Below are 27,968 nucleotides of genomic sequence, written 5' to 3'. Positions count from 1 at the left end.
GAGCCCTTTCCGAAGCTGCTCGTCCCCAGCCAAAAGGACTAACTGCTGGTGACCAGCATCCGAAAACCCGTCACTCACCCAGCCTGCACAGGGGGACAGAGCGTTTTTTGGGTGGGTGACCTCAAAGGATTAAGAAACGGCTCTAACTCCTGCCATGGCAGTGACACGGACACAACTCGACCCTGTGCCTGTCACACCACCACCAGTTCCCACCTCAGAGCCCAGGAAGACTGTCCCCTTCTGCAGAGAGAGAGAGAAAAAAAAATCCAGACAGCCAAGAGAGTTAGGTCAAGGTGAGTTTATTGTCCAAATAGCATAACCTAATTGCATCCCAAACCATTTTCAAATCCATCATATTTATTGTTGTTTTTTTTGTTTTTAAGCTAGTCAGAATAACAGGTTATTTTTTTTAAAAATCACTTTAACACTGAACAGATAGGATCTCTTCAATGGCAGCTGACTACCATGTCACCATCCATCATCAATAAAACATTATTTTTTCCTTTCTTCCTAAAAACCTTGTTTAGACTGATCATGCTACTTTAGCATTTTTGCTAGCATTCCCGACCGAATAAACACCCACACCTCTTATAGAGTTACATTGTGAGAGAATAACATTGACTCTATATGGCATCACACTTTTTTTTTAAAGCAAGAAAAAAAATAATAATCATGATAAAAAAAAGAAGTTCAAGATGAGGAACTGTAAATGAGAAAGAGAGATCTGAGGTACACGGTACATGAACTAATGGGAAAAAAAAATCCAATGGCCCGGAGACGTGCAGGGGAATCAGAGTTCCCACGCAGGTAAGAATAAAACCCCATTATCATTAAAAAAAAAAAAAAATCCACCAGAAAACAAAATAACAACAAAACCCAAAAAAACTTTTTTTTTTCTTTAAAAGGACAGACATCTGTCAAAATATTTTGGACACCATAAAGGGTACAGTCAGTAAGGCACTTTTTCCCCCAAAGTAGGCTGCAGTGAACACCCTACAAGATGCGGTGATGCATGCGTCTAGACCCTTGAGCTTGTCTCGTGCCAAGCATCAGGTGTGGGAACCCAGCGGGTCTATAAAGCAGACATATAAACGTGGCATCGTGGTTCGGACAGAAAAGGACCCCTCACCCCCCCCACCCCACCCCCCACCCCCACCCCACGGGCTTGTGGAGAATCCCGAATCCCACAGAACCATGAGGACTGGAGAAGCTCGTGGACCGTGCCCTCCTCTGCCTGATTCCTGCCTCCTTCCCCCCACACACCCCGGGGGTCCACAGGGACGTCAGACTCCAACCCCAGGGAAACTGCTCCCGGCCCCCACGGAGGAAGCGACCAGCGCTGGGTGACTTTGGGGCACGGATCAGCATTCATTTCCCTTTGAAAGCTACTCTCAGGGTCAGATGGCCTCAAGGATAAACACGGAGGGACCCTTTGGGGTCCCAAGTCCCACGGACTGGCAACCCTATCTCCCGGAACTCCCCCCCACCCCGGCTCTTATTTACAGGAGATTAAGGTCTAAGTCTCTTTCTTCCCCAGGCCTCTGGCAGAAAACCATCTGATCCTGCCTTGAAGGGGTGGGCCAGGCCAAGACCAGGGCTCCTGAGTGGGGGGGGGGGGTCAATTAGCCCCTAGAAGCCTCCCCTCAATGAATCCAGGGAGGAGTTGAGTTCAGAGACCATGGGGAGCAGGGCGTGACAGGAAGACCCAGGGAGGGGCGTGCTGCTGCAGGGGTCGTGGAGCAATCCTAGAATCAGGAGACCCCTGGAACGGTGGACAGTGGTGGAGTTGGGGGGGAGGGGGAGCTACTTTATGCCCGAGACACCACCTTTGGGGCTGTTCAGAATCCGCATTGCATTCGGACCTGCTGAGCACAGATTTTTGGCATACTAGGAATTCCCACATCCCCCACCCCTGCCCCCTTACAATTTGGCCAAGACTAGGAGGAAGGAACAAAAATTTGGCAACTGAGGGGAACAACTTGGGTACCCGCCCCCCCGCCCCAACCCCTGCTGATTGAGCAAAACACCCCCACCTCAGAGATCATGGAAGGAGAGAAAAGACGTCACCGAGGTTACAAGATCAGAATTGGTTTAGAACCCCTTTTTAAAACGCGGGAGATGTGAGAAAGAGAAAAACAGGAAAATTAAAATAAAAATAAAAATAAAAAAAAGGAAAGGATAAAAAATAAAAATAAAAATCCCAGGGGAGAATTGGAACTCACTCCCTGGCACAAAAACTCCTACCAAGGAAACCAAGGTCCAAGGTCAGGTTTATCTCACCCCGATAAAACACATCCAGGGTGCTGCCTGCCCCGCCGGTGTTAAGAGGGCAGGGGCCTCTTCCTTGCCAGCAAACCCACCCCCTAGAAGGAGGGGCTGCCGTGCTCCCTGGCGCTCCAGGGAAAGCATCAAATTCCAGATGACAGCGGGGGCTGGGGGGGGACTGCAGCCCTTCCCGGACAGGTCTGTCCTCGGCTGTCCGGTGGGGTCCCTGGGAACTGACTTTGAGCCTGGCTCGCCTCTCGGCTCTCCTCTCCGAAACGGCTCCTGCACATCTATCTCAGCATCACTTCCTGCTCCACCGGAAACTCCCTAGAATTTTAGGGTCACGCTAACTCGCCAGATCCAAAAGCCTTCTACCGAGAAAAAAAAAAAAGGAAAACAAACAAACCAACAAACCCTCAAGAGAGACAGACTCTCTTCCATCTCTGGCGAGAACCGGCCTCTCCCCATCTCTCCTCCAGCCCTCATCCCACCTATTCTTCCAATCGTGCCCACTCAATGCCATCCAAACCCCAAGACCGTTTCGGAGCCGCTCTGCCAAGGGCCAGGCTGTCGGGGCGCCTGCCCGCTGCAGCCCAGGGACGGGGGTGGGGTGGGAGAAGAACCCCACACTGCCCGCACTCCCCGGGTGGGCTGCGGGCTTAGCTGCCCGCACCCCCAGACCGAGAAAGATCTCTGAGAGCATCCGAAACCTGGGCCTGGCCAGGTCCGGGAAAGGAGAAAAAAGATGTGTGTGTTGGGGGGGGGGAGGTGCAGGACGGAAGGCCCTTGCGGGTCGAGGAAGCCCCCTGCTGTGGAAAGGGCTGGAGGGAGAGGGTCTCCCAGGACCCTGCTGGTATCTCTTTTCCGTCTCTCCCCGCCCCCCTGGCATACCGAAGTGCAGCCACGCCTGGGCACCGGGTCTGCCCGGGCCTGCCGCATGGGGAGCAAGAACCCCTGTTCCATTGTCACTTTGCCATCAAAAGGGGGACCAGAGTCCAGACGGAAGCCTGCTGACCTTCTGACCTTGGTGGCCGGAAAGACCCCTGGGCTGAGACCCAGGGGGTGCCCAAATCCAGGCAACTGTCCACTCTCAGCAGGATGGTGGGGGGGTGGGGGGGTCTTCACTGCTCACCCCCTCCACCCCGCTCACCCCCTCCACCCCGAGTCTAGCACGCTGGGCTCCCAAGCAGAAACTGTAACTAACAAACTGTGAGGTATTATGAAAACAAAAATGTGAATCATTTTCTTTTGTAGCTATTGATTTTTTTTTTAATCCAGTAAACCTGAGGTAAAAGAATACTCTGTCTTTGAAGAATGTGACCAGAGAGGAAAAATAAAATAAACTGAACCCAACAACAACCGAAAAAAAAAAAAAATAAAAGCCAAAAAAAAAAACAAAAACCCAACCGTGGATAGGCTACCAAGAAAACAAGACTATGGAAAGGTTTTCCAGTATGAAAAACTCAAATCTCAACCAACTACTACTTCAGGACGTTAAGCAGTAAAATAATATATTATAAAAATGTTTATAAAATAGCAGCACACTGTAAAAAACATTACAGCTAGGTACTGTTAATGGGAAGAAGGATGAATGTAGCTTCTTAGCAGCGCAAAAAAAAAAAAACTGAACACAATAAAATGAAAAACAAAATAGAGACCCTTAAGATTTTTTTCTCCATCTTTCAACCCTCAGACTACAAAACCAGGCAGAATTGGTGTATAAAATAAAGTTTTTAAGAAGCCCTGTTCTGGTTTTTGCTGTTTTTTTTTCTCATAGAGAAGGCAGATATTTTAACATCTAGCTTCATTACCTGTCAATTGTAACTGTGCAAAAAAAAAAAAATTGTTGCTCCAACCTCTTTGCCTCTAAAGAAGTGGAGGGGCTGGGAGGTGGGGGTGAGAATTCAAGTACACTGAACACAACCTTGCTATGAAATGAACCAAAGAAAAATAAAAACAAATAAACCAAAAAAAAAAAAAAAACAAACCAAAAAACCGGAAAAGAGAGCAATATTCCAGGCTGACGGAAGCCACTTTCCTTTCCGAGTCCAAAGGAGAGCTAGCAAGGTAGAATTAGAGACCGTCCCTAGCCATCCAAATGCTAACAGAGCTTTTTTATGTAGGCTTTGCTGAGGAATGTTGTGATGGGAATATTGGCGGAAAGGGGTGTCTCTAAGTCCTGCTAAGGGCTCCCCCAGAACTCGGTACCAGAACCTGTCAGAGACCAGAGGGGAAATGGAACCCAGCGTGGAGACAGGAAGGGGGGGGGAAAGACACCGGAGAAGGGTCCGGAGTCTCCTTTTCAGCATGATACGCATAAACCATCCCATCTAATCCCTCGGGGAAACAATGTTTGAAAGTGCTTTTTCGAATGGAATGGTTTATAACAATGCTACACTGTTGACCAGACACGCCAATCAGCACCAAAAAAAAAAAAAAAAGTTTTTTTTTTCTTTCCCTAATAAAGGATGCCAAGGTCACATTACTCTCTTTAACATACAAAGAGAAAAGTTTCCATGCCAGATCCCACCTGAACACACGTGTTTTGGTTATGGCCCAATGACTAGACGGCCCCTTCGGGTACAAACAGTGGGGGGGTGGGGGGGGTGGCAGTGTTTGCGTAGAACCCAGTTTGGAAGAAGCAGCCATTGATAACTCAATGCAGGAAACCCAAGATCTTAGCACCTGGGTCCAACCGTCGAAATCCAACATCATTTTTTTTTGTTTTGTTTTGTTTGTAGGTAGCAGCTAATGTAAACAGCAAAGGGTGTGGAATTTTGAGATGCGCCAATGTTTCCGTGTCAGAGCCCGCCTTGCTCCCCTGGAATGGCGGGGATCGAAAGTGGGTGTGTCTCCGTCCAAACTGGTCCAGGGGCATTTGACAGACTGATTCCCGGCCCCTCCCCCCCACCTCTCCTGCTCATGCTTTCTGGTTCCTTCTGGAGTTCAATGCTTTGCAATCTCACCGTGCCATCCTTGACACATGCTGTTCCTTGACATTTATCCTAAAAGGGATGGATGGGCTAGTACATAATAGGAAATCAAACACAAACAAACAAACAAAAAATCAAAGAAAGCTTCCTCTAACTTGTCCCGTATTGCAAGCATACACTTTTCACTAGCTACTCTGCAGGTTTTCCTGTAAGCACTTGACTACTGACTGCTCGCAGAAACAAGGGATTCCCTTTCTTGTGGTACTTCAAATAGGCACCAAATCACCAAATGCTTCGAATGATTCCATTTTTTTTTATATAGGACCCTTTTCTCTCACTTCTAAAAGATCTTTCGATAGGACCTACGTGGGGGAGGGGGTGGGGGTGGCAGACATTTTTTTTCTTTTTTTTTTTTTAAGTTGCATCCTAAAAAAAAAAACAAAACCAACACGAAAGAACAAAAACAGAACCAGAGAGGAGGAGAGAGCCCGGATGGAAGAAGGCGTCTCTCCCGCCGCCGCCGGCCTGACGGTGGGGGCTGCTCACAGGTCGATCTCCCGGACGTCCGTGGGGGTGCTGGCTAGATCCACTTCCTCCTCCCCCTTGGCCCCCTCGCCTTGGTCCTCGCGGTACTGCTGCAGGCTGTTCAGCAGCACCACCTCAATCTGCTCCTGGCAGGCCTTGAGGCAATCCTGGTGGGGGAGAAGAGTCGGGAGAGCGAGAGGTGAGACAGATGCCCCAGGGCCATGGGAATGAACGAACACACACACACACACACACACACACAAGAGTCTGGGAGAGCGAGAGGTGAGAGAGATGCCCTGGGCCATGGGAATGAACGAACACACACACACACACACACACACACACACACACACACACACACACAGAGGAATGCGGGCAGGAGCTGGTCTCTCCACACTCTCCCCTCCAAGTGGGGATGGCGGTGGTAAGGGTGCTTGTTCTGGGTACCACCACCAGCCAAGCACTCAGGGAGGGGGCTAAGGGCATGGGGAAGCGCTACCTCAGCCACGTGCCCCAAAGGCACTTGCGAATCTCACAGCCCCAGGTCTTCTCATAGATGCTAGTGACCCCGTAACCCAGGGGCACAACACAGGTTTCTCCTTCGGGGGCGGGGGGCGGGGCAGACAGAGTCCAGGCCGGCCTATACTGGACCAATCCTGCATCCTCCCCCCCACCCATAGGGGTCCTCTAACCAACCAGGAACACTCTGCCTCAAGTCGGCCGACCAAACCGTTGCTAGCCGTCGCTTTGACCTCAAAAACACACGACCTGACGCTGACTCAAAACCAGACGCTGGAGCCGCTGCCCCGCTTGGGAGGGCTGAGACGCCGAGCGTGGGGCTGCACTGGGGTGGGAGCAGCAGCACGCCAGCCGAGACCGAAGCTTGTGTCTGCGACACAGGAGGGGGGTGGGGGTTGTCACCAGGGAGAGATGGTCCGTCCCCTCTGCTCACTCACCCTGGGCCCCGTTTTGCAGGGACTGGGGCTGCACACCCAGTGCTCAGGGCTCAGGGTGCCTCTACTCTTGACTCAGCCTGACTGGGCTGGAGCGAGAGCACAGCGGGTGGGGTGTTTGCCTCGCACTCGGCCAACCCGGGTTCGATTCCCAGCATCCCATAGGGTCCCCCGAGCACCGCCAGGAGTAATTCCTGAGCGCAGGGCCAGCAGTCACCCCTCTGCATCGCCAGGTGTGACCCAAAAAGAAAAAAAAAAGAGGGAGGGTCTTGACGCTTTCCCACCCACACCAACGCCCCCACCCAACCCCTTCCCACCTCACGGCTCCACTCGTGCCTAGGAGCTCCAATCTTTTGGGGGGGGGGGGCTCGCTGGTCTGTGGCTGACCCAGATCCGATCCCGGGCATCCATACAGTCCCCCAAGCACCGCCAGGAGTGATCCCTGAGCACCAACTAAAGATGAAAGTGATGGGGGGTGGGGGGAGAGGAGGCGGGGCGGTGGGTATGATCATCTCAGAACCTGGGGGTCCGGTGGGGAGAAGAGGTTCTGCGGGACTTATAATGCTCCAAGAGCATGAAGGCGTCACTTCACAGGGAGAGACTAAGGTGACCCCCTTGCCCCCCCACCCCCCAGCAAGACTCTCCCTTTGGAGACCTATGGCTGAGGAACTGGCAGCCTGCTTCCAGAACTCTCTCCCCTCTCACCTCTCCCCTGTTCGGCCCAAGGGATGGGAAAGAGCCCCCCCACCACACCCCCTCCCCCATCTTTCGAGCCTCCAGAGGCAGATCAAGGGCTAGGAGACACGAGGAGGGTGGCCCTTTGGGGGACCCCTGCTTCCCTCTTCCGGAAGCTCCAACCCTGGGTGCTGACACATGCTCCCCCCCGGCCCCCATCCCCGACCCCCAACAAGCTGATGGAACAGAACGAGGAGAGAGGTGGCTCTGGGCAGCTCTGAGGGTCCGGTGCCCCTCCTCCCCGTCCTCCCTGTCCTCTCCCCCTCCCCCCCACCCCCTCCCCCGGCAGCAGCCTTCTCTCTCCGCACCCCCCGACTTCCTCCCCTGGCTGGCTCCAGCCTTGCGCACCGCAGCCCCCTCGGCCTGCCGCATGAATGGGCTGACGGAACTGGGGGCAGCGGCCCCCCGTGCGCGAGCATCCCTCACTCCCCGGGCCTCCGGGCCTCCCACGCCGACACAAAGGGCTGAATGAGCCCCGGAGCCGGGGCCAACTCAGACGGCGACCAAGCTAGGAAACTCTCTCATTCCGCCTTTCTTCCCGGGCTATCGGGCGCGTTTCCTTGCATACCCAATGAGGGAGGGACCCCCCCACCCGCCGCCCCGCCAACCCCGGGGTGTGTGTGTGTATATGGGGGGAGGCGCCTCTGATTCTGCTGCTCCCCTCTCCACCCCTACCCGCCCCCCGCCCCCACTGGCCTTCTAGACATGGCACCTTCAGACCAGACCCCCCTCCCCCGCCCCCCTGCCCCCCCAAATCCCCAGACTCGGCAAATGATGAGCCAGGGAGGAGTCCAGAGTGCTTCCGGCCCTGAGAGTCCCGAGAGCGCAGGTTGGTTGGATCTGGGGGGGCCCCTTCGAATAGTTGGTGTCTTGCACCAATTTGTCTGGGAATAGCCTCAAACCCCACAACCGGCTCCTCAGACGCCACGGTGACACCTGAAGAGTGTGACCGGCTGCTGGGCTCTCACAGCGCGGCCCGATGGATGACACTCCAGGTTCTTGATACGGAGGCGTGGCCACGAAGGGCCCGGCACCGGGATGGAAAAGCCGGACAGACAGCCTTCACCTTGACTTTGGGGCCCTCGGGGAACTGCTCCACGCCCAGCTAGCGAGGTCACTCGGTGACTTGCCCTGGGATAACGGCGGCTCCAGGGAACACACAAAGGTCCCCCCACCCCCGACCCCACCCCCCCATCCCCCGCAACACACATCGACATCTCGCTGGTGTGAAGCCGTCCACGGGAGTTTTCTCAAAAGGCCCCGAGGGACCCCAGGATGTCCAAGGCACTTGCCGGCCGCTCTTTGTCCCCCGTTCCTTCCTGCCTCCCTCCCCAAGGAGCCGGGGCTGACTCACCACTGGGGCTCAAGGGGTTCTATAGACACAAGCGGGCGGTGAGATTAAGCGCTGGCATGAAACCTGACGGATGAGGAGCCCCCGGTTGTTCCAGGGGGTGAGGGGGGGTGAGCCCAGAGACGGCTTCTCTAGGGAACCAGGCGGGCGGGTGATGAGCCCCCAGCCCCTTTCCAAGACACTGCTGGCATCAGAAGCTCAGAAGTCACATCCCCCTCCCCTCCCACCCCCCCACCCCCGGGGCAGGACGGTCACTCTGGCTCGTGTCTGTTTTTAGCAGCACTTTGGAGTGGAAGGAAAAAGTCCTTAAAATACCCTCCCCGCTGAGACTTCGCTCCCCATCAAACTGTCAGGCGCCTCTCTCAGCTTGGTCTCGGGAACGGAGCGTTCCCCGTTTATCTCGGCCCCGAGGGACCGACTGAGAACCGTTTCTCAGGCGCACGTGGGCCCTGCCAGGGGCCGAGGGTCTGCAGTCTGATTCCCCCTCAGCCCACGGGCAGGAAAAACTGTGCACGGGGGGGGGGGGGGTGACTCGACACCCAGGGAGCACGAGCTTGGGGCCGGGGCAGAACGGGGGTGGCCCTGGGGCCAGGGCTGTGGGTGATGTGATCAGCTCTGCCCGCACCCGCGGTGCCGGGAGGCTTAGGAGCTTCGTGGCCTGCCCTGCTGAGACCCCAGGACCTTCCAGGCGGACCCGCCTGCGTGGGCTGGGATGGGCTACTGAGAGTAGCATCCCAGGGTGGGGTGGGGGGACAGTGGGGTTTGGGCTGTTTCCCCGGGGTTCATCTCCGCCCCTAACAGACCACACGGCCCCACTTCCTGTCTGGGTCTGAGTACCCCAGGCTGGTCTTGGCTGGGGCCACTCCGCTGCCTCGCACGTATAGACCAGGGACAGCCGGCCCCCATGTGGAGACTCAGGCCATGAAGCTTCTTCGCCACACCTGGTGACGTCACATGAGGCTCCACGCACGCCTGCCGCTAAACTGATTTCTTTTTTTATTTTTGCTTTTTGGGTCACACCGGGAGATGCTCAGGGGTTCCTCCCGGCTCTGCACTCAGGAATCACTCCTGGCGGTGCTGGGGGGGGGGACCCTATGGGATGCCGGGGATCGAACCCAGGTCAGCCGCGTGCCAGGCAAACGCCCTCCCCGCTGTGCTATCGCCCCCACCCCTCTAAACTGATTTCTGGCTGCACCTAGGGGGCGTAACACTTTATTTCACATGCGTCCACTTAGTTTTCTCCCGGTGGAGCGACACGCGCTCAGGTGCCAGCTGGTGCCCAGGGCGTCGCAGGGCTGGGAGCGAGCCCTGGGCATTCTGCATGCAGGGCACGGTTGCGACCACCACGTCCGTCACTTTAATATGAACGTTTGTGCGCAGGGCTGGGGGAGGAGGAGGAGGACTGGTCCCCGCAGCCCTGCCCGGGGCCAAGCACAGAGCCAGGAGTAAGCCCTGAGCACTGACAGGTGTGGCTCCAACCCCCCACCCCCAAGCCCCCAAATAAATAAATAAATAAATAAATTTATGAGACTTCCTCCCTTTTTGGTGGTGGTGGTGGGAGTTGGGGGTGGGGTGAGGTAGGAGGGATGAGACTCCTAGCTCTGTGCTCTGGGACTGTCCCCAGCGGGGTTCAGGGAGCCGTGTGGTCCTGGGGATGAACCCGAGCATCCCGCATGCAAGGCCATCTCTCCCGCCCACCCTGAGGGTCCCTCTTCGGGTAGCAGGGCTCTGAGTCGGCTGCTCCCATCCCAGCCTTCATTTCCGACCCGGCACCCCCCACCCATGCAGCCGCCGGGAGGACTCGGTGAGGCTCGGGTGGGGGGGGCCTCACTCCTGGTTCTGTGCTCGGGGCTCACTCCTGGCAGCGCTAGAGGACCCTGCGGTGGGGGTGGGGGTGGGGTGGGGGTGGGGGTGGGGAGCGGGAATCAAACCCGGGTCAGCTGCGTGCAAAGCAAGTGCCTTAGCCTCTGTACTACTCTCCAGCCCCTTGCGGGCCAGGCGAGGTGTCAGGCTTGAGCGGGAGCCCGGACTCTCGAAGGTTACAGGGGGGAGGTGGGGGGGGCCTCAGGAGTCCATGCGCTTGCCAGGATGGGTCCTGTCCTTGCACCTCTGACCTCTGCCTTACCTCCCCAGCCCAACCTCCCCAGCCCACCGTGTTTCAGTTCACACATTGCCCAGCTTAAACTCTGGGGCCCTGGGTGAGAAGGGCTGGGTGGGAGGTGGAAGGAACGCCTGCCCCCCACAAGCCCCTTGTAGCCGCTGTCACCCCTTCTGGCTACAGAGTATCAGAGCTGTGAGGCGGGCCAGCTGCTAGCTCAGGCGGGTTTGCAAGCTTGAAGAGCAAGGGGGGCGGGGCATAGTCACCCCAGGGGTGACCTCTGCCTGCTTGCAACCCCTGAGGGGTGCCGGAGCAGGGAGCAGCCAATGAGCTCTTATTTATAGAGCGGGGCTATAAATAAGCAGGGAGCCTCCTGCCGCCTCGGGGGTCAAAAGCTTGGAGCCGAAGATCCTGTCTCTGGGGGTCAGGGAAGGGGTCCGGCCACACAGCCTTAATAGGCGATGTTCGGAGGAGGGAGGAAGGGAGGGTACCAGGTCCAAAGGCGCTGGGTGCCGGCTCAGACTCGCCCTGCGAGCACTGTTTCTCAGCCTGGTTCCTCCGGTCCCCACGCGCGCCCCCCTTCCCTGGCTGGCCCCCTCATCGCAGGCCATGGGTTACCCTGGGTGCCCATAGTGAACCCTATGCACCCCCCACAGCTCCTCCACGTGGAGAAATGATGCTCGAGGGGGCTGCAAAGCAGGAAGCATCCTTGCCAGGCAGGAAGCGCGCCTTTCGCATCGGGATTTGGGAACCCCAGTTTTGAGGAGCCGGTTTTGGAGTCAGCACGTAAGAAGCTGATGTAAGGCTGCCTTGGGGAGGCCCTACCCGCCCCCCACTACCCAGACCCCTCCAGGACTCCCGAGCACCTCAGAACCCACAGTCTTCTCTCAGTTGCCTGCCTGCTTGCCTGCCTTCCTCCCTCCCTCACTCTCCCTCCCTCCCTCCCTCCCTTCCTTCCTCCCTCCCTCCTTCCCTTCCTTCCTTCCTTCTTTCCCTCCCTTCCTCCCTCCCTCCTTCCCTTCCTTCCTTCCTTCTTTCCCTCCCTCCCTCCCTCTCTCTTTTCTTTTTGGGGGACACCCAGCGATGCTCAGGGGTTCTCTTGTCTCTGCCCTCAGGAATCACTCCTGGCGGGGCCCTATGGGATGCCGCGGATCGAACCCGGGTCAGCAGCAAATGCCCTCTTCACTGTCGAGCTGCCTTTCAACCAAGGCCGGTATCAAACAAAAATGTCACAAGCTGAAGGTGGATGGGGACAGCGGGCGTGTCCAGTCGCCCCCTGACCGAATTCCCTCCTCCGGGCAGGGGTCTCGGGGAGACACTCAAAAAGGTTAACTCCGCCCCTGGTCTTTCCCTACCTTTGTTAATGGTATTTTGTTAGTTTTTGGCTGTTTGGACACACGTGGAGATGGGTTACAGGGGTTACAACTCCTGGCTCTGCACTCAAGAATTACTCCTAGTGGTGCTCGGGAGACTATGTGAGATGCCGGGGATCGAACCCGGGTCGGCCGCGTGCAAGGCAAATGCTGTCCCCGCTGAACTATCACTCTGGCCCCCTACCAAGTAGCTTCAAACCGGCAGGCTCTGGGACCCACAGTGTCCTGGGAACTAGCTAAGAGAAGTTTCTTCTCGGGGAGCAAGCGCAGAGCTGATAAGGCACTTGTGTTGCATGCAGGCGACCCAAGTTCGATCCCTGGCACCGCCCGGGGTCCTCTGAGTGCTGCTTAGGAGTGCTCTGTGAGCACAGAGCCAGGAGTAAGCCCCGGACTACTGGGGGTGGCCCGAAAACAAAAAATCAAAGGAACAACGGGGAAAATAAAAGGGAAAATGAAAGTTCCTCGGACCTATCTGTCTACAGCCCTTTATCCTTTTTAAAGTTTTTATTTTTTTTTTTTGTCACACCCGGCGATGCACAGGGGTTACTCCTGACTCTGCACTCCGGAATTACCCCTGGCAGTGCTCAGGGCACCATATGGGATGCTGGGAATCGAACCTGGGTCAGCCGCGTGCAAGGCAAACGCCCTACCCGCTATGCTATCGCTCACGCCCCCTCGCCCTTTATCCTCTTGAAAGTGCGTGTCAGGTCTGGGGAGATGCAGATCGGAGGCCTGGTTTGACCCTGGACACTGCACGGTCCCTCCCCAAGCACCGCATGGCACGGGCGTCGCCCAGAGCTGGGATTCGCCCCTGAGCACCACTGGGTGGGGCTCCCAGACCCGAAGAAATTGTTAGGAAAAGAGAAATCCAAGTGAGCCACAGCCCCCAGAGCACAAGGGAAGCGAGGAGTGGGCCCCTGTGTGTGTGGGCCACCATGCCCCCACTTCTGGGGGTGACAGCCCTGGCCCGAGTCCACAGACCCACAGGCTGCAGCTGTGCAGGCCAGCCGCCTTGACCGAGGTCACGGACAGAAGGGAACAGGGAGGGAGCAAGATCCATCCGGACCCAAATTTGCGTCACCAAGGGCAACGGGGCAAAGATGCGCTAGCTGCCGGGCCCATGTTCTCCGGCTCCCGCTGGGGACCAGGACCGGAACCGCCTTTTGTGTTGTTGTTGTTGTTGTCGTCGTCTTTTGGGGGGGTCACACCTGGGGATGCACTGCTCCTGGTTCACACACTCAGGAATGACTCCTGGCGGTGCTCGAGGGACCCTATATGGGATGCTGGGAATCGAACCGGGGTCGGCCGCGTGCCGGCAAACGCCCTCCCCCGCTGTGCTATGGCTCCAGCCCCTGGAACCGCCTTGGAGGCCCTGGGGACGACCTGGGACATTTCTTCCACAAAGCGGCAACGAGCCCCTACCACAACCACCTGTGCTGTAGCACACTCCCCGCCCCCCTCCACACACACCGCTGCCCAAGCCAGCCGGCCGGCCGCCTCCGTCCCGGGAGGGGACGGCTACCTACCACGTCGGTGTTGGTGACCTTGGCCAGCAGATCAACCAGGGCGTCGCCAGTGAGGGAGCTCACGTCCTCGTCCTGCTGGAGCCCGCAGATGGCGGCCCCCACGCTGCCCGTGGCGATCATGGACGGCGGGTACATGGCGAACTTGAAGTCTGCGGGGACGAGAGGCAGGCGGTGAGCGGGCAGCAGACCCTCAGAGATGGGCGGGTGGGGGGCTGGGGAGTCTAAGGGGGGCCCCCTTGACTAGGACCCCCCCATTATTGATGGGATTTAAAAAAAAAGAGGTGCTCGGAGCAAGAGTAGGACATTGGGTGGTGTGCGGCTGACTGGATTCGCTCCTCGGCACCCCAGAGTGCTCCCGGGGACCGGCTAGGAGTGATCCCTGAGCACTGCTGGGGATGCCCACCACCCCCAAACGGGAAGAGGGACTGGCTGGAGAGAAGTGCAGGATGAGGATGGATTCTGTGGGGCTCAACCCCTACCCGCCTCCACCGGGTCTCAGAGGGACAGAGCTGGCGGCCACCGCTCTGCCATGCAGCCAGCAGGGGGCGATAAAGACATCCCTGCCAGCCTCGGGTCCCTGCTGCCCACAATGACCACTGCATCCCACCCTCGTTGCAGGTCACTCCCTCTCTGGTCCACATCCCGTCTCCCCGCCTGCTGCCTGGGCCCTCTGAGGGTCCCGAACGGGTGCTCCTGAGGTGATGGGCTTGTCCTTCACCTCATCACAGTCCCAGCAGCAAGGGCAGCAGAAGAGGGGACAGAAGGGACGGTGACAGGCAGAGAGGGAGGCACCAGCCACACCACACAGCCCCGGGCACTCCCGCCTTCCCTCCTGATTACTCTGGGCTCGCACCGGCAGTGCTCAGGGCTTATTCCTCGCTCTGTGCTCAGGGGCCCCTGCAGGACCCTCTTGGGGTCAGTCCCCCGAACAGCCCTGCCCGCTGTCCTATGGCTCCGGCCCCACATGCCTTAATTTTTTTCTTTTTAGGTCACACCCAGCGATGCACATGGGGTTACTCCTGGCTCCTGCACTCAGGAATCACTCCTGGCGGTGCTCAGGGGACTCTATGGGATGCTGGGAATCGAACCCGGGTCGGCCACGTGCAAGGCAAACGCCCTCCCTGCTGTGTTATTGCTCCAGCCCTTACATGCCTTTTTTTTTTCTGGTTTGTTTTTGGATCTCTCCCAGGGGAGCTGTGGTGGTGGGGGGGAGGGGGGGACTGTGTGGTGCCGGGGCGGGGGGAGGACCCCAGGAATCCGGCACGCAGAGAGTCTGCCAGGCGTGTGCTCGGACCCGTGAGCGCTCACCCCAGAGCCCACACACGACCCATTCTGATCACCGTGGAGCTGTGGTTAGAGTCACAGGAGACCCCTGCACCAGGTACCCTGCTCCCATCACCTCGACCCCGTCCCCGGTAGACAGACCCTCTGCCTGTCTGTCTGTCTGTCCGTCTGTCCGTCTGCTCCTGGCCTTTCCTTCCCGAGGCCTCTGCAGGGACCCTGGTGCGCTGCCAGCCCGCGGCCCGCTAACTCCCTGCCACCCGTCTCCCTGCCCCCCCCCACCCCTGCGCTGCGGTAGGTCCCTCTCACATGGGGTCACCAGGACAGGGTTCCCTGCCCAGTCACCTCGTTAGCTCCACCCTGTGACATTCATGGTGCCGCCAGGGTGGTGGCCAGGAGCTGGCCCGGGGCCCTGTGCAGGCTGGCGGGCGGGAGCATCTGTCAGGGCAGGGCCCCGCCCGGGAAGCTCACCTCCCCCGGCCCGGCTTTGTGATCTCGCTGCGTGCAGAATCCAATTCCTTTTTTTTTTTCCTTTTTTAAATTTTTAGCCAATTAATTAAATTCTGGAAGCCAAAGGGATTAGATGGGTGGTCCAGCAGGCCAGCCAGTACCACCCAGGCTGAGGGCCACCAAGAAGAATGCAGGGGGCGGAGGTCCTGCTGGTGACGCCGGCTTCCTAACTGCTCAAATTGGGGAGCAGGGGGGTGCGTGACTCCAAGTACCAGCCAGGCTAGCCAAAGGCGGCGGGACGGGCACACTCCAAGCTAGACGGAGGCACCCCGAGAATCACTCCAAGTGTCTGGAGCCCTCCCCAATACCGAGCTTGTCATCTAGTTTGTCTACTAAGGGGTCCCACGTGTTAAGTCTGAAGTGGGTCAGGAAATCCATCCAGGATGCGCCAGTCGGCATAACCGTTACATTTTGCTACTATGTAACTATATGGTACAGGATGAAAATGTCAAGGAGGGGCCAGAGCCACAGTACCGCGGGGAGGGTGTTTGCCTTGCACAGGGCTGACGGGGGCTCAATCCTCCACATCCTACAGGGTCCCCCAAGCACGGCCAGGAGTAATTCCTGAGTGCAGAGCCAGGAGGAACCCCTGAGCATCGCTGGGTGTGACCCCCAAAGTGTGTGTGTGTGTGTGTGTGTGTGTGTGTGTGTGTGTGTGTGTGTGTCTGTCTGTCTGTCTGTCTGTCTCTGGGAAGAAAGGACACACATACCCCGTGGTGCTCAGGGCTTATTCCTAGCTCTGCGCTCAGGGATTGGTCCTGGCGGGGATCAAGGGGTGGGGAGCCAGGGGCTCGAACCCTGGTCAGCCGCAAGCAAGGCAAGTGCCGTCCCCACCGTGCCGTCCCTCCCGGCCCCAGGTGTGAGGGACTCTTCTGGACCCCTTCGATACACTTGAACAGAGTCACAGGGTCCCTGCTAGGGGCTGTCCCAGGGGCAGCCCCTCCCCAGGAGGGGACAGAGGGGACACAGGGGACCTGCTTCTGTTTCTGGGCTGCTGCTGAGTCAACCTGCGCCCTGCCGCAGACGGGGAATTCCACACACTCCCGCTAGTGAGAAGCTCCTGGGCGGGGTGGGGGTGGGGAGTGGGTGGGGCATGGGGGGAAAGAGCTCGACTCATAGCCTCGAGCACTTGTGCCCCGCGGAAGGAGCACCCAGACATGAGGAGGCGGCGCAGGCTGGGGGCTTCCTATCACACGGGGTGAAATGGGAGACACTTTGCAAATGCATCAAAGGCAATTTTAGGGTTGGTGCCACGGGCTGGCGCGTCTGCTTTGCATGCAGAAGGCCTCCCCGAGTTTGATCCCCTGCCCCCAACACATATGACGCCCCAAGATATGCCAGGAGTTATTTCTGAGCCCCAAGCTCAGATGTGAACCCAACAGCCGCCCTCAAAAAAATACATACGTAGGGGCTGGAGCGATAGCACAGTGGGTAGGGCGTTTGCCTTGCACTCGGCCGACATGGGTTCGATTCCCAGCATCCTATAGGGTCCCCTGAGCACCGCCAGGAGTAATTCCTGAGTGCCAGGAGTAACCCCTGTGCATCGCCGGGTGTGACCCAAAAAGCGAAAAAGAAAAAATATGTATGCATATATGTGTGTGTATATATATGTATGCATATATATATGTATACACACTATATATATAAGTGAATAAGATGCATGGAACAAAAATCCTTCAAAAAAGCCTCGAGGTCTCCTGCTCCGAAATTCCACCATGCTCTCTATTTTGGCTTTTTGAGTCACACCCAGTGATGCTCAGGGGTTTACTCCTGGCTCTGCACTCAGGAATTACTTGGTACTCGGGGGACCCTATGGGATGCCGGGGATCGAACCTGGGTCGGTCGCATGCAAGGCAAACGCCCTACCCGCTCGACTATGGTTCCGGCCCCCTTCGCACTCTTGTGTGGAATGAAAGGTCACAGTCTGTGTGTCAGCGGCTCGACTGGGGGAGTGGGAGGAGACATTGGTGACTTCCTGAGCACCCCACAGTGCAGAGATCACAGACTCTCTCCCCGCTTCAGGCTTGCACGTATGTTTCTCCCCCAAAGACCCAAAACTCTCAGTTCTGTATGACTATGGGTGCCAACAGCCACTTCTCCAGAAACTTTCCGGGGGGGAGGGGTGGAGCACTGTCTCCAGGACAGAGGAGACCTTGGGGATCACTCACCAAGGTCACAGGATAAGCCAAGAACTCCTGATCCGCCCCCCCCCCCGCCACCTCTGAGCAAAGAGAGGCAAGGGACCCATCTTCTCTGAGCCTCATTTGCTCACCCCCAGTTCAGAGGGGTCTCCTGATCCCCCCTCCCCCCAGTGCCACCAACCCTCTACCAGCCACCAGCTCCATTGTCACCATGGCCAAAACCCTGGCTCTGTGCTCAGGGATGACTCAGGGAGACTATACGGGGTGACGGGGACCAAACCTGGCTTGGTGCCTGCCACACCAGCCCCTCCCCCGCTGTTGTCTCTCCGGCTTAACCCCACTGGAACTTTTTTTTTTAATTTTTTTTTCTTTTTGGGTCACACCCAGCGATGCACAGGGTGCATCACTCCTGGCTCATGCACTCAGGAATTACTCCTGCGGTGCTTGAGGGACCCTATGGGATGCTGGGATTCGAACCTGGGTCGGTCACGTGCAAGGCAAAGGCCCTCCCCGCTGTGCTATCACTCCAGCCCCTCCCACTGGAACTTTCTGTGGGACACTGGGATCCCGGCATGGGCGGGCAGAGCTGAACCTTGGGCCAATCCCAAAACCTGCTGATCTGTCAGAAGTGGGGGGCTCAGAGAGGCTCGCAGGAAAAGGAAAGGGGTCCCCCATATGTTCCAGGTAAGAAGCAGCTCTCTACGGCCCGATGTACCCTTAGATTCATCCCAGTCTATTTCAGCCAGGGTCGACAAGGGGCAGAGTCCACCCGCTGGAAGCTGGACACGGCCTCCCTCCCTCCCTCCCTCCCTTCTGGGCACAGGCAGCAGAGGGGGGGGCGACCCCAGCTCTCTGGCCGGGTGATGGAGGGGCTGTGAGTTCACCCCCCACCCCTGGAAGGCAGTGACGGAAGATACACACTCGGAGGTGGAAATCGTCTCTGAAAATGGCATTCGGCTCAGAAGAAGAAGCCCCGGGGTGCCCAAGAGATGGGGACCCGTCCTGGCCACGCCCTGGACCGGAACACAAGCAGATCCCAGTTCTGGACTAAACCGATTTTAAACCTGGGTTTCCGGAGGGGCAGCGTTAAGGCGGGAGCGCGGCGCTATGCTCCTGTCCACCACTAGGGGGCGAGATCCCCGTGCACAGATCAAAGAGAAGGGGAGGGGCCCAGCATGCCTCATCCCCCATCCTGCCAGGCACACCTGTGAAATCAGAACCAGGTGCCCACCGTCGTCCCCACCCTTTTGGGGCCGGCATGCCCTGCTGGGGGAGGAGGGGAGCAGTCCTGGCCTCCCACCCCGCCCCCTTTCATCTTACAGTCATAGGGGCTCGAGAGCGCCCTCTAATGGCACCCCCACACACACACACTGTCTCTAGGAGAGCACTGAAAATAGAGCTCCAGGGCCTCTGAGCTGCGCGGGGGCTCCTCAGCCCGTGATGGACAGGGACCGGGGTTCAATTCTGGCTTCCTGGCGACCACCTGGGGAACCTGCGTTGCCCAGCATGGGCCACACCTCTCTTCCGGAGTGAAACGTGGGGGAATGTCTTTAGGAAAAGCTGGTGGCGGGGAAGGGTTGCTCCATCCTCGCTGGGCCTCGGGCCCGGGGAGACTCATGGTGGAGGCTGTTTCTGGGGCTCCCAGAGTATGCACCAAGGGTGGGGGGCCTGCAGCCACAGGGAGGAGGGGAAGTGCTCCTCCCCACCAAGCTCCGACTCAATGCCTTTGGCTCTGCTCGAACCATCTGCCAAGCAGGGGTCTCGGACAAGGGCCCCCTCCCCCCTGCTGGGTGCAAGTCTCGGCTTCCTCCGTCCTCCCTTGTCTGCAGGCCCGGGGGTCTCCACCCTCAGAGACACAGCCCCTGGCGGGAGCAGTGCAGGGGCTCAGCTCGTTTCTCGAGGGGAGGGAGGGCCAGGCGGGCTGGTCTCAGGGAGCCCCCACTCGGGACCCCACACACCAAGGATGAGTTGGGAGAGAGGTACCAGGCAGCAGCCTCCCTGCGGTGGGCCGGGCCGGGAGAGGAAGGGGACACCCCTCCATCCGCCCTTCCCGGAGAGCCCTCCTGAGTCCCCCAGACTCTTCGGGTTTGGTCCATGCATGCAGGTTCCCAGCAAACGAGTGCACACACCCCCCCACACCCCCACACACGCACAGAAACATACACCCAGGCAACACACACCCACACACAGGAAGGCACACACACCAACTCACCACCCAGACCCAGACACGTACACCCAGGCACACACACATTCAGTTCAGTGCACAACCAGGTATGTATGCACACAGGCACACCTCCATGCACGCACAGGCAAGAATGCACACATGCACACCCCCAGGCACGCACAGGCAAGCATGCGCACAGGCATGTATGCACACATGCGCACCCCCATGGACACATCCCCAGGCATATACAGGCAAGCACACGCACAGGCATGTATGCACACGTGTGCACCCCCACACACACATCCCTAGACACGCACAGGCAAGCACACGCACTGACATGTGTGCACACACGCGTACCCCCATGCACCTTCTGGGCACCCCGCAGCCTAATTCCGGATCTCTCATTCACATCTGCTCATTGAAGCAGCTGGTCACTAGTTCCTGCCGTGGGGGCGGGGACTCCTCCAGGCTCCCCAGCAGGAGGGGGGCGAGGGGGCCAGGAAAGGGAGCAGGGGGCTCAAGCGCGGCTCCTCCCTGCTGTGCAGCGCCACCTGGTGGGGGTTCCAGGACTGGCCGCTCCGAGTAATGCAGGACCGCCGGCAAAGAAACGCCCCCTGCCAGGAGGAGGGGGGGGTGAGGGCAGGACGGTCCCCCCCACCCCCGCCAGGCGCCGGCGCCCGCCCACAGCTCATGCAGACTTCCTCTGCCTCCCCGCCCGGAGCTGGGTCCTCGGCCTCCGGATCCCAGCTCCCTGCTCCGGCCCCAAAGTTGGCAGCCAGGCCAGGGATCTGGGCTAGAAGGCCGCGGCCCGCCCCCTCCGCCTGGCTCCTGGGAGGCCGGGAGCGAGAGGGGGGGGCGGACCCCAGAAGCTGGGCTGGGGGCAAAGCGGAAATCCGCCTCTCAAGCCCTGGGCACGCTTGGGGTGGGGTGGGGTGGGGACTGAGCTGTACTCGGGCCGGGGAGAGAAGGGCAGCTCGACCCCTCCCTCGCACAGGCCCCCGGCAAGGGAGGGAAAAGGGAGCTAGTGACCACTCGCCCCGGGCTGGCCGCTGCCCGGGGGCAGACTAGGAAGCGGAGGGTCCCTGACGGCCTAAAAAGTAGCAGGAATGCCCCGGGCTCGCGGGCAAGCCCCTCCCACGCCCCCAGGCTGCAGGAAGGCTGGCTCAAGGCTGTGCAGGGTCCTGGTCGGTGGCTGACAGCTGGGCTAAGGCAGGGGCAGGGCCGGGAGGACTCTTACCCCCACCCCACCCCCGCCCCCACCCCTCACCCCTGGGTCCTCCCGTATATGTGGCTCCGTAGAGCACCAGCTGTCGGCACTTGTCTTCCCAGCCACCCCAAAGGCGGCTGGCAGGGTCTTACCCGCAGGTCAGAAAGGTGAGGCCGGCTGGCCAAGGTCACCCAGGCCGGCCGAGAGGTGAGCCAAGGTCACCCAAGGGTTAGGGTCTGAACTTTTGACTGTGAGCACAGCCTGAGAACGGCTGCATCTGTACCCGCTCGAGAAGGTCATGCAGCAAGACGGTGAACTGAGTCCTGACAGCGCCCCGCAACATAATGTCCATCTGGCTAATTTGAGCTGACCCCCTCTGTGACCTTGGCCGCGGCCGGAGGGTGGAGAGTGGGGGGGAGGATCTGCAGGGGCAGATCAGTTAGAGCACGGACCCTGCAGACGTGGGAGAGCGTCCCCTTCCCTCTTGAACATCCTCTGAACGCCCCAGGGCTGAAACTGGCCAAGACAGTGTCAAAAGAACCGCAGGGCAGTAACTATGTAGCAACCCGGGTCTACCTGGCAGGAGGGGGTCCTCGTGGGGAGTCCAGGCAGCCCTAGATTTACCCCCCCCCACACACACACACCCAGAGGGGCGGCTCCGGGGCGTAAGGCCACAAAGTCAAAGGAATTCCTGGGTCCAGTCTGTTCATCTTGATAGAGGGTCCCTAAACCAGTTGCTCCTTCCCACCCCCTACCTCCCATGAAATTCTCTTGGGCTTATCCCCATGGCATCCTTTGCCTCCGCAGATGATCTATCTATCTATCTATCTATCTATCTATCTATCTATCTATCTATCTAATCTATCTATATATATATTTGCTTCTTGGGTCACACCCGGCGATGCTCAGGGGTTACTCCTGGCTCTGCACTCAGGAATTACTCCCTGGCGGTGCTCGGGGGACCCTATGGGATACTGGGAATCGAACCCGGGTGGGCCTCGTGCCAGGCAAACGCCCTCCCCGCTGTGCTATGGCTCCAGCGCCCAGAAAGATCTTAAAGCCCACCAGAGAGCCGGTGTCGACTCTTCCCACGGAACACGAGAGCATCAAGGATACTGGCACAAGCTGCACCCTCCCCCCCACCCACACACACCACGACCACCCCCCAACCCTCAACCACGCGTGAGTTCTGTCTGCGGTGGAAAGAGAACGATTCTAGCACAGTCCCAGGAATCCATCGCGGCCCTCGGCGCCAGATGCGGGCCCACCTACGGCTGCCCCTGGGAACTGCCACCCGGCGCCCCGCCCCGCCCCGCCCCCAGCCCCGGCCACCCCCCGCCCGCTCCTACCGGTAGCACACAGGGCGATGAAGGTCTGCGCGTGCTTGCGGATCAGCGGCAGCTTGTCGTTGGGCTGCGGCAGCTTGCGCAGGATGTGCTCGATGAAGTCGTGGGGGGTGACGGCCGCCAGGTTCCACTTCAATTTGCCCAACACCACCAGCTCCCACTCCTGGAGGGGTGGGGGGGAGAGGGAGGAGAGCCAATCAGGGGGAGGGTCAGGCTCCAGGTCTGGAGAGGGGGGTACGCCCACCGGTGCTCCCGGGTGACCCCTGCTGGTGCTCAGGGATCACTGCCCAGCCAGATTCGGGGGCGCTGAGCGGGCACCAGGGATGGAACGGGGTGGGTGGGCCGCAAGGCAAGTGGCTTCCCTGCTGTTTATCCGGCCACCTGGTTTGAACCGACCCATACTAAGGATGCAGGGGGTAGTAAGGCGGGCAGCCCCATTTATCCCGGCGCCCCTAAAACTGAGGAGTCGAGGCTGTCCCCCTCTTTGGCCCCACTGAAAATCATGAGGCCTGCGGCCCGCTGCCAAGAATTCAGTTTTTTCTATTTCTTTTTCCCTCCGGAGAATTTTTTTTTTTTTTGGCGGTGGGGGGATGCTGAAAGAGCCAGGCCTGGGAGCTCAGCCTGGTGGGGGGGGGGCTGCTGGGTCCCAAGTGGGCGTCCAAACCCTGGGCATGAGCCCTCGGAGCCCCCAGTGGTATTCCATTTCCTCTCCAACTCCGGCTCCAGCTCCTTCCCCTCTGGCCTGACTCGGGGGCAGGGCACCCTGAACTGTGACACATGGACTAGGTCACGGTGGCCCTTGGGAAATAATTCACCGGTTCTGTCTTTAGCCCAGGATGAAGCGTTCTTTTCTGTTTGGTTTTATCTTGGTGGGAAAAGACGATGCACGCAGATAAAGCGCAAACTAAGGTTGCCTGACTCAATTCCACAGCCGCCACCATGGCATGGGTGCCACGGGGTGGGGGGGGCTTGAAACTTCCCCTGGCATGTAGTGCAGGAAACTTGGGGAAGGGTCCTAGCACCAACAAGGCCTTGGTGCCCTGTGTCTCCTGGGTGTTAGTCACTGACGCTGGCATCTGTAGGGGAACCCGGGAAGGGGCTTATCCAGGGTCATGGAGCCCTTGGATGATGCAGGGAGGAATCTCAGGCCCCCCAAACCTACAAACACGTGCTCAGAGGGAACATATCCATTATCAATGAACCCCAGGGAAGGCCTGGCTGGCTTGCCAATGGCCTCCGCCCATCCACGGCACCCCAAATGCCCCCGTTGGCTTCACCTTCACCAGGGAGAGCAGAGCCAGGGCTATGTGGCAGAGTTGCGGTGAGGCCTAGCTGCTCCCCCTTCCCTTCCTTCCCACCCCCTCCCCGGGAACCCATTTTCTCCCATTAGTGAAATCCAGCTCCCAATTTCTGGATAAGGTATGGGTAATGGGCAGGCTTGCTTAAAGCAATCCATATTCGTGTGCATGGAAACCTTGAGGGGGTCCCGAGGAATTCCTCAGCCCCTCCTCAGGTTCCCACAAAATGGACCAAAGGCGAGATGATGTTTTGTGTATGGAGTCTCCTGTGTGAAGAACAAAGGAGGTGGTTCCCACGTTGACCGTCTGTTTTGTTTCTCTTCTTTTACCTTCTGTCAAGTCACCTTTGCAGGGCTGGGCCCAGAGGAAGCTCCAACAGCAGGAAAGGTACTTGATTGACATGTGGCCGCCCCGGGTTTGATTCCCCAGCACCCCACAAGGTACCCCGAGCTCTGCCAGGAAGGATCCCTGAGTGCAGAGCCAGGAGTCAACCCTGAGCACCACCCAGTGGGACCCCCATCAAAAAAACCAAACCAAAACAGAAACCCCAGCGATATACTACAATTCGCAATTGGCTTTCGAGAAGTTGGAATTAAAAAAAAAAAGTCTTGAAATTCCAGCCCTTCCTTCTTATAGGGTGCATGTGAATATGCAGCACTGGTCTCGCAGCCTTTTGAAGGAAGCAGCTCTCCCAGAAAAAAAAAAAAAAAGCACCTTCCCGGGCCTCTGGGACCAAAACCCACACTGGCTGGCTGCTCAAATCTGGCAGCGGTTCAAAGGTGAAGTCATTCAGGCCCCTGGCCGCGTTCTCCGGGGCCGCCCGCGCCTGCACATGTCTGCCACTAGGTGGCGGCACAGCCCCAGAAAGGAAGGCCTCGCACAAAGGGCTCAGTCTGGGCCGCCCGTCCGAGCCCCGCGGACTGGGGCTGGCCTTGCCAGTAAAGGAGGGGGAGGCAGCGGAAAGGAGGGGGGGGGCCTTGTGCAGACCGCGGAGCGTGGGCCTCGGCGCAATCTAGCAGCCCCGCGCTGTGCGCCACATGGATGTCTTAAAGGAGTGCAGACTGGGTGGGAGAGGGGTTGTGTGGACCAGCCATCCCCCTCCCCCCTTTGCAGTGGACCCCAGCCCCAATCGGAGATTCCTCCATCTCCAACCTCGGATCGCCCCGGCTCTTTGCAAAGGTGCGGGAAGCGGTGCTCTACAGAGTTTTCAGCTAGTTTGTGCAGGCGTCTCAAGGCGCTCTATCGTGAACTTGGGGTTTTGGGGCTTCCGAGACCACAAGCTCTGGTGAAGAAAAGTGGAGCTGCTTCTCAGAATTTGGCAACTGAAATTTGGGGGGTTTGAGTCATACGTGATGTCACTGTGTTTCACGGCTCGGGACACGCAAGCGTGCATTCACACACACACACACGCACACGCACACACGCACCTCTCAGACACATCTCCAGGAAGTTCCTATTCATGAATGTGGCATCTCACCCTGCAGAGGGGTAACTCCCCAAAAGTGTGAATTTTCCCAATGGGTCCCCCAAAGTGTGAATATTCCCAATGGTGCTGGTTATTCTGCAGCCCCCAGATTTTTTTTTTTTGCGGGGGATGCACTGACTAGAAGAAAGAGAGAGAGAGAGAGAGAGAGAGAGAGAGAGAGAGAGAGAGAGAGAGAGAGAGAGAGAAGGGAGGGGGGTTGGGCACTGTCATTACCAGCAGCTCCTGTGGCTTGATGGAGTTGTCGGTGTAAATGCACAACTTTTCCGCCGTCAGTGGGATGGTCTCCTTGAGCTTGGAGGCCAGAAACATGCAGACGGCCCCCAGCAGCTGCAGGTGAGTCTTGGGGGTCGGGACCCCCGCCAGGAAGCGATCCAGGTAATTCATGGCCAAAGAGAAGACCTCTTCCTCGCACTTCTGCTCTTCACAGACCTGTAGGAAAGAGGGGTGGGTGGGGAAGGGGTTGGGGTGCGGGGAGAAAATAATTATCAAGGGAAAAGAGGGCGAAAATGCATCCTTCCTGGAAAGAGCCCACAATTATTGAATGGGGGGGGAGGGAGGAGAGTGAAGAATGAAGCCCCGGAAACAGTTAATTCCAGCGGGGCGATGACCTAGGTGTCTTTAAAAAAAAAAAATTGTTCTTTGGGAAAGAAAAATCAAAAGGTGAACTAAAGATGCCTCAAGGAGCGGTCGGGGTCCCTGAAAGGCGCGTGCAGACGCCCGCAGACTCGCCGCGCCGCGCCTGGCCCCGCACTTCTGCGCTGGCCCCAACTCCCTCAGTCTCTTTTTTCGGATTTCGTCATCTTTTCAAAAAATCAATAAAAATATTCTGGGGGCTCCGGGGGTGCCCTGCTTGGTGCCGTTCGAACCCCCAGACCCTGCTCTCTCATTCCCGACAATTGGAAAAATTGGGCGGGGGGTTCCTGGCGGTGCAGGCGCCGCTTTTGGAGGGGTGGGTGGGGAGCGGCGGGGCAGAGGGGGGGAGCGTGGGGGGGAGGAGGAGCGCCGCCGCCGCCGCCGCGGCCGCCGCCGGAGTCGGAGCAGGGGAAGGGGGGGGACGGCTTCAAAAATTAATTAAAAATCGAGGAAATATCCTAGGAAAGACTTTCCGGCGTGAAAACCCCCCAGAGGAGCCAGGCTTCCCGAAACGCAGGTTTCGGGGCGCGGAAAGGTCCGCGTGTCGCCCCCCCGGGGCCCTGGACTCCCCGGGGGAAACTTGGAGAGGTGAGCCCGGGCGGGCGAGTCGGCGGCGGCCCACAAGGGCAGCAATCGGGGGAGCGTGGCGGGGAAAGGGGGGAACAATGGGGCTCGGGGAGCCCCCGGGAGGAGTCCCGGGGGGGCGCCACCCGTTTTAGGGGCGCCTGATCCCCTCCCCCTCCCCGCTGCTTCCCCCCCCACCCGCGCCTCCCCCACCCAAATCTCCGCACCGGGGGAAACGGGCGCGGCTAACTGTAAGTAGCCCGCACGAGGTGGGCGCTGGGGGGCCAGGCCGCCGTTATTAGGGGGGCGTGGGGGGGGCCCGGGGGCGTGGGGGCACGTTTCTGCAGCGCTTCCAAGTCGAGTTTTTTTGCAAAGCAACATGGCGAAACCACGGCAGGTCGCGCGCGGTGCCTACGTGGGCACACGCCGCCGCGCGCGGCTCTGCAGCCGGGGCAAAGACGGGGTCCTCTTAGGGCGCCCCTAAAACACACGAGCTTCTTCGCTGTAACTTCCGGGGCGCCTGAATTTCCCCCGTCCCTCTCTCCTCCCCCCCCCCGCCCCACTTCCCTTCTCCTCCCCCTTCCAAGTGCCAACGCGGAGTCGCGACCACATGTGGGAACCTGAGTCCAGCGCGCATTTGCTTGAGGCCCATTTGGGGGGTGGGGGGGCACTGCTTTAAAAAAAAAATTTTTTTTTTTAAACTTGGCTCCCACTTTCAAACTTCTACTGCCTTCCCCTTGCACAGAAAGCTCCCCGGGCTTCTGCAAAGGCAGGTCCGGATTTGGAGAGGGAGGTGGGGGGTGGTTGGAAGAGGCACGCGCGCGGGATGCTCCCCCACCCCCACCCCGCCCCGGGACAGTCGCGTCGCGCCAGATCACCCCCCACCCACCCCTCCCCCAGGGAATCTTGCATCCTGCAAGGCTCGGAGCCGAGCCACGCGTTCCCTCACCCCCCCCCCACCTCCACCACCACCACCAAAGGGCGCGGGGTCATCTCGCGCGCGCCCAGGAACGGGGGAGGCGCGCGCGGAGTTTTGGGGAGCCCCCTCTGCGTGGCCGGCTGGGCGCGCGCGGGACTCGGGGCGCGGTACGGGGGGGGGAAGTGGGGGCACGCAGACTTACCTCCAGCATCCAGGTGGCCACCATCCTGCGCATGTAGGGCTGGATGTCCTTCTGCACGCACTTGAAGTAGGAGCACTGGGGCAGGTAGCGCTCCTCGACGGTGAGCAGGTTCTGCAGGACGCGGTCGTCCTGCAGCAGGGTGGCGTCTCGCACGGCCCTGCGGACCGGGTCCACCTCGCAGCACAGCAGCTCCATGGCCAGCCGCTGCCCACGCGCTCCCCTCGCTTTCTCCGCACTGGAAAAAGTTGGGGTTTGTTTTTTGGACAGGGGGGAAAGGGAGAGAGGATTCTCCCTGACCTCCTTCCTTTGGCTAACTCGGGATGGGGGAGGGCGCGGCGGGGTGAAGTTGAAGGGCAGAGAGAGAAGGCGAGGAGGCGAGGAGGGAAGGGTTGGGCGGCGGAGGCGAAGAGCCGCGGAGGCTCCGAACTCTCCGGCCCTCCCCTGCGCACTGGGGCTCG

General features: G+C 58.9%; 1 protein-coding gene across 1 annotated transcript; it reads right to left on the bottom strand.

The window, feature by feature from the left end:
• Positions 1 to 283: 283 nt before the first annotated feature.
• Positions 284 to 27,968, bottom strand: CCND2 (cyclin D2). Its single transcript, XM_004610442.2, has 5 exons — positions 27,511 to 27,968; positions 25,406 to 25,621; positions 22,412 to 22,571; positions 13,760 to 13,908; positions 284 to 5,890 (listed from the first exon to the last, which is right to left on the bottom strand). The coding sequence occupies exons 1-5, from the start codon at positions 27,703 to 27,705 to the stop codon at positions 5,741 to 5,743; spliced, it is 870 nt and encodes a 289-aa protein (XP_004610499.1). The 5' UTR covers positions 27,706 to 27,968; the 3' UTR covers positions 284 to 5,740.

The sequence above is a fragment of the Sorex araneus genome, chromosome 6, assembly GCF_027595985.1.
Source record: "Sorex araneus isolate mSorAra2 chromosome 6, mSorAra2.pri, whole genome shotgun sequence".
Classification (NCBI taxonomy): domain Eukaryota; kingdom Metazoa; phylum Chordata; class Mammalia; order Eulipotyphla; family Soricidae; genus Sorex; species Sorex araneus.
This window is presented reverse-complemented; position numbering and strand designations above follow the sequence as displayed.